The sequence below is a fragment of the Erinaceus europaeus genome, chromosome 3, assembly GCF_950295315.1.
Source record: "Erinaceus europaeus chromosome 3, mEriEur2.1, whole genome shotgun sequence".
NCBI lineage: Eukaryota > Metazoa > Chordata > Mammalia > Eulipotyphla > Erinaceidae > Erinaceus > Erinaceus europaeus.
In genome coordinates, this window is record NC_080164.1 from 18,955,809 (window position 1) to 18,974,581 (window position 18,773).

Below are 18,773 nucleotides of genomic sequence, written 5' to 3' on the forward strand. Positions count from 1 at the left end.
CATGACAAACTACGGGGCACATGTGGAGGCTGGGACCCCACCCTACCCATGGTGAACGTATGCATCACTGTCACCCACTATGGCTGCTGTAGAGGAAGTAGAATACCAAAGAGCAGAAGTTACCCTGGACTGCAGAGACTGGACAAGATAATGGGTGGTATCAGAGACACTTTCTCTTCCTACAGCTTACCTATGGACCAGAAAATGTTATCTACAATGTGCAGACTGTTTTGGACATCTTGCATGCACAGGTAAGGAGGCTGGATCATTCAATCACAAGCCCAGAGTCAGCTTTGACTTCCCCCTGAGGGGCTCCTTGACAAGTCCTCTTGACTCAGAGACCCATAGTGACCAGGTTCCCAACTGTGGCCCAGTAGCCTGGATATGGAGGTGTTCATGGGGATTTATAGAGAGGCCTAAAGACAGGGAGGTGGGTAGTTGAGCACACATATTATAATGTGTGAGGACCCAGGTTCAACCCCCAGTCCCCACCTTGGAAGCTTCTCAAGTGGTGAAGCAGGTCTGTTTCTCTCTTTTAACTCTCCCTTCCCTTTGGATATCTGGATATCTCTAGAAAATAAATAAGATTAAAAAATAATTTGAAAAGGAGAGACATACAGAAAGAGAGAGAGAGAGACGCCTGAAGACAGTGAATGGGGTTAGACAAAAGACCGGAGACTTGACAACCATCAGAAGGGACCATCCCTTGGGAGTCGGGTGGTAGTACAGCAGGTTAAGTGCAATAGTGAAGCAGGTCTGCAGGTGTCTGTCTTTCTCTCCCCCTCTCTGTCTTCCCCTCCTCTCTCCATTTCTCTCTGTCCTATCTAACAACGATGACATCATCAACAACAATAATAACTACAACAACAATGCAAAACAACAGGGGCAACAAAAGGGAAAATAAATATGAAAAATAAATAAAAAGAAAAAAAGAAGGGACTGTCCCCAGATCCAGTTGAGAAATTAGAGCCACCCACCCCTGAACACCTTGCCATGGACTTTGTCTTTGCACAGGTTCCCCGGCTGTTTGTGAACCTGGTCTCAACACTGGAGATCCTCAGCCTGAAGGAGCTCCACAGTAACTCTGGAGCTGGCTGCTCAAGTGGAATCCTCAGGTGAGCTGGATGCCTCTTCCCATCTCTTGAGAGGGCTGTGGCATCTTTATGGGGCAGTAACTCTCAATAGTTAGAAAACCCACAGGCCAGAGTCAGAGACCTGCTGAGACCACACAATTGTCTAACTTGATAAAGCCCAAGGGAGGGAATCAGTGTCAGGGTGTTTGTGAGCCCTTCAGAGGTATAAGCACTTATAAGCCAACCCTCTAGAGAGGAAGGAGCAATGCCTGAGGAGTGGGGTACCAGGCAAAACCCACCAAAAGTCTCTGGCTATGGTCACTGCAGGATCTGTTGATGGTTCAAACTAAAGGGTCAGTGCAGCCCATTTCTGTATCTGGAACAGTTGAGTTTGTGAAGGCTGGGTCGGGTCAGAGACACAGGTCCACCTCATCCTGCCCCCGCACCAGTGCTCGGCATGCCCTGTCTCCACCTTCTGGCTTGGCGGTTGTCTTCCGAGGGTGGGGTGTAGGCTCCCCATTCTAATCATCTCATCTCCCAGACCATAAGCCCAGATTTTCAAGCTGGCCAGCCAGGTCAGGGTGCCTCCCAGACAGAAGTGATTCAATTGGAGACTCAGAGCTCAGGTTTCAGAGATATTGGAGTTCAAGTCCTGCCTCCTACCTCAGCCTCCATGAGACCCTGAGAAAGTGCTGGACCTGCTGAGCCAGTTTTCTAATCTAAACGATGGGGCCCTTGATGAAATGACTTCTAGAGTAGTGGGAGGGACGAGACAGGTAAATCCCCGCAAAGCTCTTGACACAGCTAATATTCAGTACGCACTAACTATTGTTCTGGCTGGAGCCATGATTATTATCCAAAGAGGTGTCCCTTCCCTGTACAGCAGTCCTCTACTTCTCATGAGGTAACTCAGTTCCATGAAAGTCCCTCCTGCAGAGGCTAGAAGAAGTTACTATTCTCAGAGCAAAGGCAGATCTGGGAAGTTTCCTTCAGCTTCTTGTGATTTAGTCAGTAGATGAACCAGCCAGGCCCCTAAAGCCTGGACTGCTGACACTTCCTAGTCGAACCCCCAGCCACTCTTCCTGCATGGCTTGTTCAGTCAGTGACTGGTGGTGTGGGGGCATCTCTTTGGTTTGGTCTGCAGGCAAGTGTGTCCCTGTCTCTTCAAGGCTCAGGATGGTTCCCGAGAACTTGCCTCCCTCTCAGATGCAAACAGAAGGTATCAGGTAAGCTGGGGAAAAAATACCCCCCATTCTAGTAATCATCCAGTGAGGACAGTATAGTCTTCCAGGCCTTCTAGAGTGGACTGCAAATCACTCACAGGATGGATTTATGCCTTATGTACATGGACTCCCTGGAGTAGATCCTCTTCCTTGAAATTTCTTGGGTTAGAGAGTTCCCATTGCCTGCCCAGGGTATTGGGGCTCACAGGCATCAGAACCCTGATATTCATCATCCCTGATGCCATTGCCTGGCCCTCTGAGTGACTTCGTAGCTATGGTATCTTCCACCCAACAGCTCAGACCATGGCCCTGTCCTGACAAACAGCCTGCTCGTGCAGGATTTCGTAGGTACAAGCTACAGAAATCTTAGGCCATTCTGGTTCATTTCACTAGATTTATTCTTTAGGCACAGTGTGGGCTTGGAGCTGTTTAGGCCCCTGTGGTTGGTGGGCAGTGCATAAGAAATCATGTCATTGGGGAGTTCTGAGAAGCCAAACCATCAAAATCAGATCAGACTCAAGAGCTAGTCTGTTAGTGCCAAGGAGACCAGTGTCACTGTGACAACCAGGGCATGGGCCACCCCTAGCAGAGTGGACTCCTGCGTCCCTCCAGCCTATCTCTGTCTTCTAGCCTAAAGCCCAAGGCAGAAGTTTTGTTCAAGATATCGGGCACATGGATAGAAGGGGCTCTGGGAAAGCAAGCATTAGTCTCTCTTACATTCTTTAGTGGGAGGAAGATTGAACTTTAGTCAGTGGAGTTTTCAAACTGGAAGTGGGTTCGAATATAGGCTAGCCAGAGAACTATTCACCAAAACTTTCTCACCGACTTATCTAGAGAAAAATCTCTTTAACATATGTACTGAGTTTATGTGACGTATACAGGGAGGCTGTTTGAGGTGTGCCTCATGTTGGTTTTATGCTTTTATGAGTTGTGCTGTGTCTGCTGCCGCAGTGGTGTTTGGCCTCTGCCACACCATGTGGCAGTCTGCAGTCACTGTGCTTACTGTGCAGCTGCTGCCTGCCATTTACGACTCCATGCAGCTGGGCTCCCTCAAACAGCAGCGTCATTCTCCGCTACCTCTACTCCCTGCCAAACACCATTTTACTCTCATTTTATTGAGAAAATTGTTCCATAAGACTGTTGTCTCAGAACAGTTTTCACAACTCCCACATATGAGTCAGCACCCCAGCCCTCCCCCAAAATGCAGTCTCTCTCCTCCTTTTCTACAGGGCATCTTCCCTTTCTGTTCAAGCATTACTCTGGGAGAAAGGTCAGAGAGGAGGGCTCCTGGGCCAGGAACCAGCTCTCAGGCTGATCTGAGTCTGACTTCCCTGAAATCACCCCTTGAGTGTTCCTGGGTACGGGATCCTGATTTCCCTGCCTAGCCAGGGTCCTGGATGCAAACGCTGGACACCTGGCGAGCCATGAAATGGAAGAGCCAGAACTGGGGGACCCAGATGAAAAGGGAAGGGGCTTCAAATGAAAATGAAAGCAATGAGAGTAACTGTTCTGTCACCACTGAGCTGTGCCAGTCTCAATAGAGTGTGTACGCCCATGCTCACACATATGCACAAGTGATTTATAGAGACAGCCAGTGGTGTTGATGGTTTTTTGTTTGTTTGTTTTTACTTCTAAACAAGTGTAGACAAATTGATGTAAAGATTTTCCAAGAGATGTGCAGCAGTCAAGTAAAGGACTTACAGGTGTGAGGCCCAAGTTTAATCCCTGGCATCACACACCAAACCCCCTTTCCAGCCACTCTTTGGTGATATCTGATGCTCCCATATGATTCAAGACCTCAAATCCAGAGCCTCTCCCATAGCTGGGCAAGTACTTAACCCAGCAGGCTCCCTCCTGACCCCATAACAGACTTCAGAACCTCCCCTGCCATTCCTAGGTCAGGTCTGCTCAATTTCAACCTGAGGCTGGGGGAGAGGGGTGATTGAGATCAAGCCTGAGCTGAAAAGTCCTGATCAACTGAGACCTGACTGCTGAGGATTCCCCTCACAGACCTCATAGCTGTTGAATTCTGGGGGTGGTGGGAGATGGCAGAGGGGTTGGGTGATAGCTCACCATATAGAGCTTGTGTTCTACCAGCCACAGGGTCCTGGCCCGAGCCCCACTGCCACATGGGTGCACCGTGCACTAAAGGAAGCTCCAGAGAGGGAGTTGTGCTGCTGTGGTGGCCCCATCTCTCTGCCTCTCCCTCTCTCTGTATCAGAAATGAAAACAATAAAAACATAGACTTGGGAGCAGTGGCACCATAGATAAGTGAGGCCCCTGGGTCACAGACAAAACGAGCTGGAGCAGAAGTAAGGTCCCCTGACCTTTTCCTCTATAGAAGCTGTTGCGTGACCTGGTGAACAGTGGGCGGTACGACACCAGTGATGACTTTACCGTGGTCCTGCAGACCTTCTTTGAAAGAGTGCGCTTGCCGAGGATGCCGGTAAGAATCAGGTCTCATGGCTTGCCTCAACCACCCTAAGAGCTTCCTCAATGCCATCCAAGGTGCTCCCAGGTGGTGCCAGGCTCAACTCGGGGTCTCATGCTTGTTGAGACATGTGGTCTACCGAGATCATCTATTTCCAAGCCCCTTTTTCCTCCTTTTTTTTTTTAAAGTATAATTCGTAATGCAGTGAACTACCTTCCTAGCTCTTTCTGAGTGCGTCTTGCATTAGCTGCTCTTTCTCAGACTCAGCCCCTCTCTCCTCCCCTGGCACCAGGAGGGCTTGCCTGATATCTCCTTCTTCACCCCCGACTGTTTCCACTTCAGCAGAAAGGCCCACGCCCATTCAGCCAGTGCCCTCTGGAACAACATGGTAAGAGGCCCTGAGAAGAAAATGTGTTCTCCTAATGAGAAAATGAACTCAGGAAGTTGGGAGTTAGTTCACCTGATAGAGTGCACACTTTCTCATGTCGGTTTGAACCTCTGGCATCACGTGAAAGCACCATGCCAAGGAGAAGCTTCACAAGTAGTGGAACAGTACTGTGGTGTTTGTTTCTTTCCTTCTCTCTCTTTTCTCTATCCATAATTAAAAAGGGGGAGTAAGTTCATTGCAAAGAGTGGACTTAATCATGTCTGAAGCCCTAGTAATGAAAAATACTTGGGGAGGGTAGGATATCAGTCAGCCATCTCGTGGTATGGGCTTTGGTGTCCAACCCGTCAGCGATAAGAAATATTTCTGGGGTTGGATGGTGACAGACCCAGTAGAAAGCACATCTTACCATATGTGAAAACCTTGGTAAGCCTAGCCCCTCCACTTGCAGAGGGAAAGTTTCATGAGCAGTGGAACAGTACTGAAATTTATTCTCCCCCCCTTTCTCTCTCTCTCTCTCTCTCTCTCTCTTTCTCTCTCTCTCTCTCTCTCCCCCTCTCTCTCTCTCATCATATAGCAAAGAAAAAAGGTGGGGAGGAGGGCTGTGAGGAATGTTGATGCTGTCATTCAGGCACCGAGCCTCAGCAATAACCCTGGTAGCATAAATAAAAGAAAGAAATGCCATTTTCCTTATCCCTCACCCCTTCTCCAGCCCTGGCCCCGTAGCCCGGCCTTTAGCCTTTCTCTTCATGCTTTCACTTTATCACTCTATTTAATGCTTCTTGGTCTAGCTGGAACCTTTTGGCCAGAAGACTGCATATCATGATTTTCAAGGCAGTATCACTCTGGCATGCCCAAGAAAGGTAAAGTGAAAAATGCATTCTTACCAGGGGTGTGTGTGCATCTCTCCCCCCCTCTCAGCTAGAAATAGCTAGAAGTTGAGAGGAAGGGGGATATATGGAGAGAGACGGAGAGAGACAGAGAGAGACACCTGCAGCCCTGCTACCAGGGGTATTTCTCTAAAACAACTTTTCTAGACTCTTAAAGTCTCTGATGAAGAGTGCTCAGTTCATCTCATCCTGGGTCTCACCTGCCCCCGACTCTCCAGTTTTGCTTGCCTACCTACCCAATAAAGATTCTAGTTACCCAGCCAGTGCCCTATCTGGTTAAATAGTGAGAAATGGCAGCCCTGGTGACTGGAAGGGCCTAGATAGTCCTATGGCTTCTCCATGTCATGGTGAGCCCAGCTCAGTTCTGGGCTGCACAGAAGGTTCTTTGACATCAAGAAGAGGAAAGTGACAAGGCTTCCCAGAACTTATTTTGAAGTCCAGAGGGTAAGGGTAAAAGGGATCAAGGGCAGGTTAAGACAGAAGGACACCCTATCTTTATGTAGGTCCCATAGGGGAAGGAACTGAGACCTGGCAGACCTGGTGGAGGTGGCTGTGGCCCAAGGAGAGCTGAAACCAGAGACATTAACCAGGAAGGCAAAGCCAAACCTTGGCATCATGTTCATTCGCCCATTGTCAGAGTTTCTGAGCTCAGCGTCGGCACTCTACCTCTGTGATTTCTCTCTATCCCCCGAAGTATTGACAGTGCCCAAGATGAGAACCACTGAGCAGGGGTTGGATGAGGCAGGATTTATGAGGACCTGAGACTGAGGCCGCCCCAGTTACTTAAGATTGGGACTGGCCTATGTGACTTGGGGGCTAGGGAAGCATGAGACAGATGCTCTGCTGAGAGACAACTATGTAGAGAAAGAAAGGCAGCACTATCTAGATACCCTAGATGTGCTCACTCCTCGGAACCACTGATTGTTATTTTCTGTGCTGGTAAAGCTTGCAGAGAAGGCTTCAAGGCATTCTGGGAGGAAGCCCTCAGGCTTAATCTTTTGTGAGTGGGGCTATGCTTGGGATGGAAGAACAGGTCAAAGTAAACATATTGATGTAGTGGGAAGTGGAATAGATTGCAGTGGCTCTCCTCTCTTCCCACAGGACCGTCCATTTCTGAGCACCTACAAAAACAGTGTGGAGGTACATGCTTATTGTTTCCAGTTGGTTCACCAACCCAAGCTGTGGGCAACCCCGGAGCTGGCACTGGCCCTGAAGCACGGAGATGGGGTGGGGTGGAAGGTTCATGGGCAGGAACTCAGCAAACCAAACACCTGCAGATCCATCAGAGAGGACAGTCCAGAAGGGGGTGGGCTGTGGCAGTGGGTCTCATCCTAGTCTTTCCAAAGACATTTGTAAATACAACCAGCTTCTTCATAGGTAGGTGGGACTAGTGCCCTGTTTTGTCCCTGGCCCTGTTTTTCCATTAGCTAATGGGGGAGGCTCAACTAGGATTCATGGATCCCCACCAGGCTGATACTCAGAAACACCTAGGATGCCTTCATCAAATGTCCTTCTTAATCTCTCGCCAGGGTGTGGCCCTGAGTCTGTGGGTGCAAGGTCCCTGATGATACCTGCCAGTCTCTCTGGTGGTGGTGGTGGTGGTGATAGTAGCCCTCCTTCTCCTCCTCCTCCTCCTCCTCCTCTCTTCTCTCTCTCTCTCTCTCTCTCTCTCTCTCTCTCTCATCAGAGCAGTCTGCCTTATGGTGGTGCTGGGGATTGAACTCAAGACCTCAAAGCTGCAGGCATGAAAGTATATTTGCATATCCACTATGCTGTCTTGCTAGCCCTGAGATTCTGCTATTCATTTCTGCCCTTAGCCTAATGGGAGCATTCTGCAGTGCAATGACACAGCCCCTTCTTCTACTAAGCCTAAGTCAGGTAAGCCCCCAACTCCCCATAATACTTCGAAGTGGGATCAGATAAGAGTTTCAAAATGATAGGTGATACCCCCCAACTTTCTATCTTGGTGGTAATCTGACAGAATCCCTGATTTGCCCGTCACCCTGTGGCAAAGTCTTATCCAGCAGGCCCCAATGCTGTCCAGCAGAGCTGGCACAAAGAGTGTCCCATGAGCTCCCTATTGTGGCCGTCACTGTGGCATGACCCATTACATCACAGAGATGGAGGTGAGGTGAGGAGGGAGTCATAGTAGAGAGAGCTCTTCAGTTTATGGACAACTGCACTACCAACTCTGTGGTAGAAGGGATGACCTGGAGTAATCGTTTTCTTGATTCTTGGTTGAAATCTAGTCCCAAGTTCCAATGGGACAGCATAGTGAGCCCTGAAGCTCACCTCAGATGGTCCAGTGTCCAGACAGCGAGGCACTCAGACCACAGCTGGCTTCCCCCCACATGACTGCAGGCCCTTCACTGCCTGAATCAAATCTCACTCTCTGCTTCTCTGTCTCTTCTCTCTCTCTCTCTGTCTCTCTCTCTCTCTCTCTCTCTCCCTCCCTTGATAGATAGATCCAGGATTTTATTGTTATGTCACTTAGGGGAGGCTCTGCTGTCATGTAGGCTCTGTCTCAGTAGCACTGTGAACTTCTGGCCCTGCTTGGCCTAAACATTCATGCAGGGTATGTTTCTGGACTTAAGACAGAAAGCACCAGACTTGGCTGCAGCTCAGTTCTTCAGATTCAGGTGTGTCTGTTTGTCTTTCCAGTACACTCACTGAAACCTGGAGACATCAACGTTGTGGCTGCTCTGGGAGATTCTCTGACTGTAAGGACTCTTGGCCCTGGGTGGGGAGTCAGTCCCAGTCCCCATCCTTCTAACTCTAAGACCTGCACTGCTGACTCACTTTCCTCTCTCCCTGGGCTGTCAGTTCAAGGGCATTACACCTGATTGACTTCATCATTTTACAAGTGTGCAATTAAGTTCTGTCCAGAAGTGAACTGATTGTCTCAGAGAATGGATAATTGGAGCACCCCGAAACATGATTTTTAAACATCACAGATTGTGGTATATGAACTACAGAAATCTTTCAAACCTGCCTGTGTAGTCAGCTTTCTCCCTTGGACTCCATGTTTTCTGAGCAGCTCAGATCTTTGAATCTCTTTCTATAAGGCAGCAGAGATTCCAAAATTATGATTAGAGCTTTGCTCCTAAGTTCCAAGAAACAGAGCTACTTGGCTATCCAGGATGACCACCTTCTGGCAATACACTTAAGGCTACGAGGTTGCCTGAAAGAATGTTCCAGAGGAAAAGAGCAGAAATAAGACATTTCTAAGAAATCCGTCCAATCTCTGGCTCTTTGTCCTTTAAAGAACATAGGAGCACAATGCTAAGAAGTAGTAATATATCACAGTGCTTCACATTTGTAAAGCATTGTAGAGTCTTCAAGCTATTTTACTTTTATCATCGAATCCAAACAATCCCGTGAGGTGGGCAGCGCAAACACTCTGTTGTACCTTCAGGCAGTCAAGTTGTGCCTGATCAGGGTGAGGGTGGTGAGGAGAGGCTAGAGCCCAAATACAGAGGAGTCTGCTAACTCCAAGCCCAGTGCTCTCATCTCACCACCATGAGTTCAGTAGGTCCAACTCACCGCCACTCTTCTCTATGACTTACCTGTGGACTTTGGTGTCTTCAAAGGTTGGCAGTGGACTTGACACTGGACCAGGCAACCTTCTTGGTATGGCCACACAGTTTCGGGGACTGTCCTTTAGGTAATGTTAAATAGGCGGGGTGGGGTTTTTATCTCCAAATGCATGAGTAGACCAAAGAACAAAGACGAGTGTGGGAGGGAGAGGATTTCAGAAAGGAAAACGTGTTTCTATAAAATGAGACAACTTAATCAGTGGAGAGGCAATTTCTGTGGATAATCTTCTTGTTGTCATTAATTGTGGAGAGCAAACCAAACTAAGATTCATATCAAACTGCTGGGTTAACATATCTAACACAAAATGCACCACCCAAAGTACCCAATCTCTCAGTCTCCAACTGCATCTATATGGAAATTCCAAAGTGCAGTACACACCTCAGGAGGGAGAACCGAGGCAGAAACGCAATCAGTGGACATAGCTGGGCCCCTTCTGTGTGCCCACACGCACTTATCATGAAGGCAGGCAGATGGGTAGGGGTTGTGGTAGAGGTGGAAAGCATAGGTAACTAATTATGCTCAATGTACAAATTCTTTTAAATGAAAACTACCTGAGTGTCACAGGAATATAGCAGAGGAAGTGGCTGGCCTCACCAGAAGGGATGAGGATACTTCACCGGAGAAGGCAGAATACTGGTCACATCCTCTCTAGATAAGCAAATCAGGTAGGCAGGAAAGGTGCTCCAGACACAGAGGCTGTGGAAAAAGCTTAAGCTGTGTCCAGTGAGCAGCCATACTTGGATGTTCTTAAGGTTCTGTCTGTCCTGAGCCACTGAAGGCTTTCTCAGAATGTGTCACCTGGGGAAATAGCTAGAACAAAGATGGTCACGAGACGGCGGAGTGCTGGCAAATGAGTCTTGTGGGCCTCTGTACTTCCTCCCCTTTCTTTAGTGTGAATCCAAAGGCTTCTGCCAAAAATGCAAGCAGCCTATTTGAGCACCACAAGAAAAACAAGAAAGATGGGAAGGGACAGTCGGCAATTTTCTTCAATAAGCTATGAAAAATATTTGAGTTCTCAAGCTAATAGAATGACATGGTAAAATTGTTAAAGTAGAACAAACCACCTATCTATATTTCTACAAGTAATAAAAAATATATATAGAATATAAAGTAAAAGCATTTTTTAAGAAAAAAAATGTGAGTGGCAGTAGAGTGGAGTTCATTTTGGACTTTGACATTTCTCCAGTTCCCCCTGAGGAAGAGTCCCAGAAAGATTTCCCTTGAGGCTGGGGAAGTGACTCAGGATGAGGCTATGGGTTTGACCCCTGGCATCCTATTTTATCACCAAAGATTGAGATAGGTGAAACTCCATTGACAGCAGAACAGTTTGTCTCTCACCATAAAAGTACAATTTTATTTTTAATTTGAGCTGTGAAGATGGCTCCGTGGTCTCCAGAACTTCCTAGAATAGAAAAGAAAGATGTTTCTGAGTAGAAGACAGATGTCCTCGTGGAGTTGCCCTGGGAGAAGATGCAGGGTCTTGATGGCATGAGGACATCACACCTCCCCCAACCTGCAGAGTTGAGATCAGTGTGTGCATGTATGTGCCCTCCCCCACCCCAAATTCACACACCCTCACTCTAGAGAGGTGGCCTTTAAGAGAACCATACTGAACCTAGTCTCCCGACCCTTCTGCCCAGTGTCATTGGTCTTAAGAGGAAAAGAAAAGGAAGAGGGGGACAAGAGTTTGATAGTGCTTACTACGACTGACAACATTCAAACAGCTGTAACTCCAGCTCTTGTCTTTAGCTAAATAAGAACTCACATCATGACTTGGGAAACCAGAAAATAGACACAGAGTCCACAAGGATAAATAAGCTACATCTGGTTGTGTAGTTTGGGGAAAAGAGATGACTTCTTCAATTTAACAAACAGTTCATTAGCACAGACTGCTGGGACTCAGATACAAGCAAGGTAGTCTTCTGAGCAATTCTTTCTGTAGCGGTGGAAACACTGAGTAATTGCTCTGTTCCTTCCTTCAAGTGAGGTTGTATAAGAAATAGTTCTGAGAGCTGGAGCAGAGGTGCAGTGGGTTAAGCGCACGTGGCACAAAGCGAAAGGACCGGCTTAAGGATCCCGGTTTGAGCCCCCGGCTCCCCATCTGCAGGGGAGTTGCTTCAAAGGCAGTGAAGGAGGTCTGCAGGTGTCTGTCTTTCTCTCCCCCTCTCTGTCTTCCCCTCTTCTCTCCATTTCTCTCTGTCCTATCCAACAATAGCAACAACAACAATAATAACTACAACAATAAAACAACAAGGGCAACTAAAGGGAAAATAAGTAAATATTAAAAAGAAAAAAAGAACTAATGCTGTAGTCTTCTAGGCTGAGTAAGAGTGCATACTTCAGTCTTTTAGTTCTAACTCCAAGGCCTTGTGTAATAGAAATGCTGTCCGTTTACACACTTTATCTGTTCTAGATCAGATGACTTATTCAAGGTCTACATTTGTTGATAGTTCAACACTTGACAGAAGCTACAGATGAGTGTTTTCCAAAGTATGTTCCATGCAACACCAGATCCAGGCCTGTGCCCAGAGAGGGAAATGCCTTTGTGTTTGGTGGAAACATGACATACTTTATCAGTCTTCTGGAGAATTTAAATTGTAGCATATTAAAGACATTGAGAAGTTCTGTAAAGTGGGGGAGATAGCATAATGGTTTTGCAAAGAGACTCTCAAGCCTGAGGCTTCAAAGCCCCAGGTTCAATCCCCTCACACCACTATAAATCAGTTGAGCAGTGTTCTGGTAAAAAGTAAATAAATAAATAAATAAATAAATAAATAAATAAATAAATAAAAGGAGGGGGGAGCGTTTCTGTAAAGAAGAACTTCTATTGGTATTACATCTGTTTATTCCATTGTTGTCCTTAAATTCCAGAACCCTTTCTTTTTATTGTGCTTTTGCCCAGAAATGAATCCAGGGCTTCATGTGTGCTTGATGCTACAGTGGAATATTCTCCCAAGCCAGTTTTTTTTCTTTCTCATTATTAGACATGGGTGGGAAGAAGGACACCGCAGCACTGCTCCACCATCCATAAAGCTCCCATGTACTGAAACACAAACCCAGGGCCTCATGCAGAGTAAGATGTGTGCTCTACCAGCTGAGCTATTTTCTGTCCAGAGCTTTCTTTTTGTCTGACAAATGTCATGTTAGTAACCTGATCCTAGGAGAACAATTTTCTGAAGCTGTTAAGGTATCTAGATTGGATACACTGGATAATTAATGACTTGAGTAATTGAGAATGTAATCAGGGTCTCTTCCTTCAAAGAAGCAGAGTATGGATCATGGACCTACTCTAGGGGGAACTGAGCTCAGAATTCTTAAAAGGTAGCAGGAGAAGGGCTGTAAGGAGGACATTTAGAAGGTGGCCTGGTTGTGAATATTTTCAAGATCACTTGGCTTATGAGAGTCATAAGGCATAAAAAGGTCTAGCTTTGGCTACTTTCACAATGGTGCAGACCCACAGATCTTCAGAGCACTCCTTTTTCTTTTCCATTTACGATTTTTTTGCCATCATTCAAAGGACTTGGTAACTTTTATGTACCAAAAAGCACATTAGTCTTACTCATAAAAAGTTGGATCTTGCTGAAACTACTCAACAGATGCCAGTGGACATCTGCTCTGAATTTCTCTCTGTGCTGTGGGTAATGCTATACTCAAGGTATAATATAAATCATGCTGACCTGAGGAGCTCCCTCCCCTACATGGGCTGTTTCACACAGATTTACATTCTCTCTTCACATAGTTTTGATCAAAGTAAGGCCTTACATATTTTTGTTCCTTCGTGTTTATGAGAATAATTCTATCTTTTCTACTAGAAATGTTCACCTTGACATTGGTTCAGGGAGAGATTTCTGCACGTGTTTACATCAGTCATCATCCTTTTTTTTTTTCAGAATATCAAAAATAACCTTTAAGTAATATTATAATAGAGGTCATTTGATGTGTGTGTATTTGCGTGTCTCTGGTGGAGAAAAGAAAGAGAGTGATTAGAGGAATTGGATAGACTTCTAATTTCCTTTCAAGTGTAAAGTGTTTTGTTAGGTGCTCTTAGTTTAAAATAAATAAATAAATAAATAAATAAATAAATAAATAAATAAGTTTCAGGAAGCAACTAAAACAGCATATTCTAACACAACTGGAAAAAAACCATGTCCAACCAATGGCCGGGGTAGGTTCAGGTGTCTGATATGGAGAGAGACTGAGACTCAGAGACAGAATGGCAGAGCACTCCTGATTTCTTTCAATGATTACTGAAGTCCTTAGCCAACCATCCTGCTGTGAATTAGACAGATTCAGCGGCCAGGCAGTGGCACACCTGGCTGAGCACATACATTACCACGTGCAAGTATCTGGGTCAAGATCCTGGGCCCCGCATACAGGGTGAAGCCTCACAAGCAGTGAAGCAGTGATGTTAAGTGTCTTTCTTATTTTCTCTCATCTCTCCCTCCCCTTTCAGTCTTTCTGTCCTATCAAATAAAAGAAAAAATAAAATAATTGTGTGAAATTGTACCCCTCTTATCCAATGGACTTGTTGAGCATTATCAAATCAATAAAAAAATGGCATAAAGAAGAATAGACAAATGCATTCCAAGCCCTCCTTGAATTGAAAAAGCCCAGATTGATTTGTGGCCTATGCTTTGAAAGTTTTGTTTGTTTTTTATTGGGAGGCTACTGTTTTTACAGTACAGTTGTTGGCACATGAGTACAATTTTAAATCTCACCAAGACAGGTGTCTGTAAAATAATCTTACCCCCAAATTAGGTCCATCATCATGAACAGGACCTGAAAGCACACCTCCTCCGCCCCCATCCCTCTGTCCTTACCCAGAGCCCTTTGCTTTAGTTCAGTACACCAAACCAGTCTTTTTACTTTCATGTTGACCTTTCTTTTCTTATTTCTTAAATTCTGCCGTTGAGTGAGATCATCTAGTATTCATCCTTCTCTTTCTGGCTTATGTCACTTAACATGATTCCTTCAAGTTTCCATCCAAGATGAGTTGAAGAAGGTGAATTCATTGGTGGACTGGATGCTATCGCTGTGTTCACAAGTCTATTGACCTAGAATCATATGCCAGGACAGAAGAGGGAGCCACAGAAGGAAAATATTAATAACTACAGTGCATCTGAGCATTGGACTTGGTTAAAACAAATTATTTTCTTGCCTCCCATATGAGCTTTTTAATACTTTAAATTAAGCAAAAGCTTGTTGGAGGAGCATAGGCAGATTTGATGAGATGAAGCCAGATTGGGCACTAGAGGGTGATAAGAGGTTATCCCTGAATCTTCCTTCTTGTGAAATTGACCAGACAAGATGCTGTCCATCCTTAAAGGCTTCCTCCACAGCACACTGCTTTTCAGGGACCTTGTGATTTTTCGTTTCCTTCAATGTAAAGTAACCCTGTGTACTTCTGTTTCCTGCTCTGTAGAGATCACCTTACCATCAGACTGTGGCTATCAGCTAAGTGCTATCTCCTCCTTGATTTGACAGAGAAAAGAGGGAACTCTTTTGCCTTCGAATTCTAAATATGAGAGGAAGCACAAGGACCGGCGTAAGGATCCGGGTTCAAGCTCCTGGCTCCTCACCTGCAGGGGAGTCGCTTCACAGTTGGTGAAGCAGGTCTGCAGGTGTCTATCTTTCTCTCCCCCCTCTGTCTTCCCCTTCTCTCTCCATTTCTCTCTGTCCTATCCAACAACAGTGACATCATCAACAACAACAATAACTACAACAACAATAACAAGTGGAGGCAACTAAATATGAGAGGGATCTAGCATATTGGAAATCAAACTTTTCCTCCAAGGTCTGGAGATACAGACTGGTGGTAAAGCACACGTGCTTTGCATGTCTGAGGCCCTGTATTGGATCCCTGGCAGACCCCACCCCTAAATACAGTAATAATTTTTAGTATTTCTCAGCTCCCAAAGAAATGGGTCTAGTGTGTCTTCACATGGAATCGCTGAAAGTGGGGGTACCTTTCTGTGGGTCTTGCTTATTTACTCAGTCTCTCACTGACTTCATTCCATACAGTGGTGGCGGGGATAACAGCCTGGACAATGTCACCACCTTACCAAGTAAGTCCCGCCAGGGCCTTCAGTCTCTTCCTTTGTCCCCTCTGGGTCCCAGCTTTGTGAGAGCAGCTCTCAACAGAGAGGGGAGAGGACATCTGTCACGGAGATAGGAGACATGCATGGCAGGCAGTAGAAGGGCACTCAGTGAGCTCTGGATGGGGAGTCCAGGGAGCCCACAGACCTGGGTTCCCACCTTGGCCACCCCTCTACATGCTAACCAGGTGGCTTAGGGCGAGTCACCAAACATTCTTAAGAGGTTTATTTTTATATATATATTTTTTATATTTATTTATTCCCTTTTGTTGCCCTTGTTGTTTTACTGTTGTAGTTATTATTGCTGTTGTTATTGAGGTTGTTGTTGTTGGATAGGACAGAGACAAATGGAGAGAGGAGGGGAAGACAGAGAGGGGGAGAGAGAGATAGACATCTGCAGACCTGCTTCACCACCTGTGAAGCGACTCCCGACTCCCCAAGAGGTTTATTTTTAAAATAATGATTTATTTGAAAGAAAGCCAGAGCACCACTCTGGTATGCGCAATGCCAGAGATCAAGCTCAGGACTTTATGCTTGAGAGTCCAACACTTTATCTACTGAGCAGCTTCCAGGGCTGCCAGTTATCACACATTCTGAGTTACCTCACATTTTGGTCAGCTGGCTCCGAGGATACTGAGACCGTCAAATGGGACAGTGATATTTCACTTCACCATATAGGACCATATAGGAACCAGAAAAAAGAAAGGGAAGAGGAGTTGGGAGACAGCACAGCGGAGAGAACACACATCCTATTGTGTTGAGAGCATAGGTTAGAGCCCTGGTACCAAACAGCAGCCATGGACAGCACTGAGGGAGCTCCATGGATGATAGAGATGAGCTGTGGCATCTCATTTTTCTGTCCTCTCACTCTCTCTCTCTCTCTCCCTCTCTTACCTCTCAATAAAAATGAAAGACATCAGGGGCTGGTGAGATAGTTCACCTGGGAGAATGCCTGCTTTGCCAAATGTCTGACCCAGATCAGGGCCTGGCACTGCATTAGAGGATGCCTTGGTGCCCTAGGATCTCTCCCTCTGTCTCTCTGTTTCTGTCCATCTGTCAAAGTTGGCCTGGGATAGTGGAGCCCTAGCAGTGAGAGAAAAAAGCGAAAGGAAAAATCAACTCCACAAGACCCCTCAGCAGTGTGGTGAATGAGTTTATTCACTGACATGAAATGCTTCACTTGCTGTCTCAGCCTACCCTGTGATCAGAGGCTCTGACTCGTGTTGGACGCACACTGTACTTGTCTTCCCTGATGGAGCCTCCTAAAAGTTCTGTGAGCATGCTCATACACCCCCAGAGAAGCAGTCCTGGCCTCCTGTCCTGAGTGCTCTGCATCCTGCCCTCACCCCATCTCCCCATTGCAGACATCCTCCGGAAGTTCAACAGCGGCCTCTTAGGATTTTCAGTGTGCTTCGGAGAAGCCAGCAGTGATAACGCATTCCTCAACCAGGCTGTACCTGAAGCACAGGCTAAGTATGGCATTTGGGGAGTGAGCTCCGACACCAGGAAGTGGGAGGCATGTGAGAAACTTAGATTCACCTGCAGTCAGGACCTGAGAGGCTCCCAACCGCTCTTGTGGTAACTGCCTCAGCAGGGAGGCCAGAGGAGCTGAGCTTGGACTGGGGTCATGCTATAGAGTGGGAACACATGCTGGAGGGTTTAAAATAAAAATTGGGGGAGTGATGTGGTAGCGCAGCAGGTTAAGCACATTTGGCACGAAGCACAAGACCAGCGTAAGGATCGGGGTTCGAGCCCCCGGCTCCCCACCTGCAGGGGAGTCGCTTCACAGGCAGTGAAGCAGGTCTGCAGGTGTCATTCTTTCTCTCTGCCTCTCTGTCTTCCCCTCTCTCCACTTCTCTCTGTCCTATCTAACACTGACATCAATAACAACAACAATAATAACTACAACAATAAAAAAGACAACAAGGGCAACAAAGGGGGAAATAAATACATAAATAAATAACTGGGCTCAGTAGGACCCAGCAGGTGTTACATGCACAGTAGAGCATGCACGTCAACTTGTGCAAGGGACTGAATTTCCGTACTTGGTCCTTACCTCTGGGGAAAACTTCATGAGCAGTGAAGCAGTGCTGCAAGGCTCTCTCTCTCTCCCTCCCTCCATCCCTCCTTCTTTCCCTCTCCGTCTTGTCACCCCCCTCTCCCTCTCTCTCTCCCTCCCTCCCTCCATCCCTCCTTCTTTCCCTCTCCCTGTCTTGTCCCCCCTCTCTCCCTCTCTCTTTCCCTCCCTCCCTCCCTCCCTACATGCCTCCTTCTTTCCCTCTCCCTGTCTTGTCTCCCCTCCTCTCTCCCTTTCTCTCCATCTCTCTCTCTCCCTCCCTCCCGCCCTCCCTCCCTCCCTACATGCCTCCTGCTTTCCCTCTCCCTGTCTTGTCTCCCCTCCTCTCTCCCTCTCTCCCTCCCTCCCTCCATCCCTCCTGCTTTCCCTCTCCCTGTCTTGTCCCCCCTCTCTCTCCCTCCCTCCCTACATCCCTCCTTCTTTCCCTCTCCCTGTCTTCTCTCCCCCCTCTCCCCCCTCTCTCTCCCTCCTTCCCTACATCCCTCCTTCTTTCCCTCTCCCTGTCTTGTCCCCCCTCTCTCTCCCTCCTTCCCTACATCCCTCCTTCTTTCCCTCTCCCTGTCTTCTCTCCCCCCTCTCCCCCCTCTCTCTCCCTCCCTCCCTCCATCCCTCCTGCTTTCCCTCTCCCTGTCTTGTCTCCCCTCCTCTCTCCCTCCCTCCCTACATCCCTCCTTCTTTCCCTCTCCCTGTCTTGTCCCCCCTCTCTCTCCCTCCCTCCCTACATCCCTCCTTCTTTCCCTCTCCCTGTCTTCTCTCCCCCCTCTCCCCCCTCTCTCTCCCTCCCTCCCTACATGCCTCCTTCTTTCCCTCTCCCTGTCTTCTCTCCCCCCTCTCCCCCCTCTCTCTCCCTCCTTCCCTCCATCCCTCCTGCTTTCCCTCTCCCTGTCTTGTCCCCCCTCTCTCTCCCTCCCTCCCTCCATCCCTCCTGCTTTCCCTCTCCCTGTCTTGTCCCCCCTCTCTCTCCCTCCCTCCCTCCATCCCTCCTGCTTTCCCTCTCCCTGT

General features: G+C 47.2%; 1 protein-coding gene across 7 annotated transcripts in view; it reads left to right on the top strand.

Annotated features, from left to right (window-relative positions):
- LOC132537450 (phospholipase B1, membrane-associated-like) overlaps positions 1 to 18,773 on the top strand; it is a 100,042-nt gene that overhangs the window by 64,444 nt on the left and 16,825 nt on the right. For 4 of the 7 annotated variants that reach the window (XM_060186794.1, XM_060186796.1, XM_060186797.1 and 1 more), the window contains 12 exons: positions 186 to 251; positions 1,015 to 1,115; positions 2,218 to 2,299; positions 4,638 to 4,742; positions 5,020 to 5,115; positions 5,904 to 5,975; positions 7,104 to 7,142; positions 7,820 to 7,880; positions 8,664 to 8,722; positions 9,593 to 9,666; positions 15,621 to 15,664; positions 17,059 to 17,167. In XM_060186794.1, the coding sequence (XP_060042777.1) occupies positions 186 to 251; positions 1,015 to 1,115; positions 2,218 to 2,299; positions 4,638 to 4,742; positions 5,020 to 5,115; positions 5,904 to 5,975; positions 7,104 to 7,142; positions 7,820 to 7,880; positions 8,664 to 8,722; positions 9,593 to 9,666; positions 15,621 to 15,664; positions 17,059 to 17,167 (908 nt within the window). The other 3 variants (XM_060186799.1, XR_009548881.1, XM_060186800.1) reach the window with 3 other exon arrangements.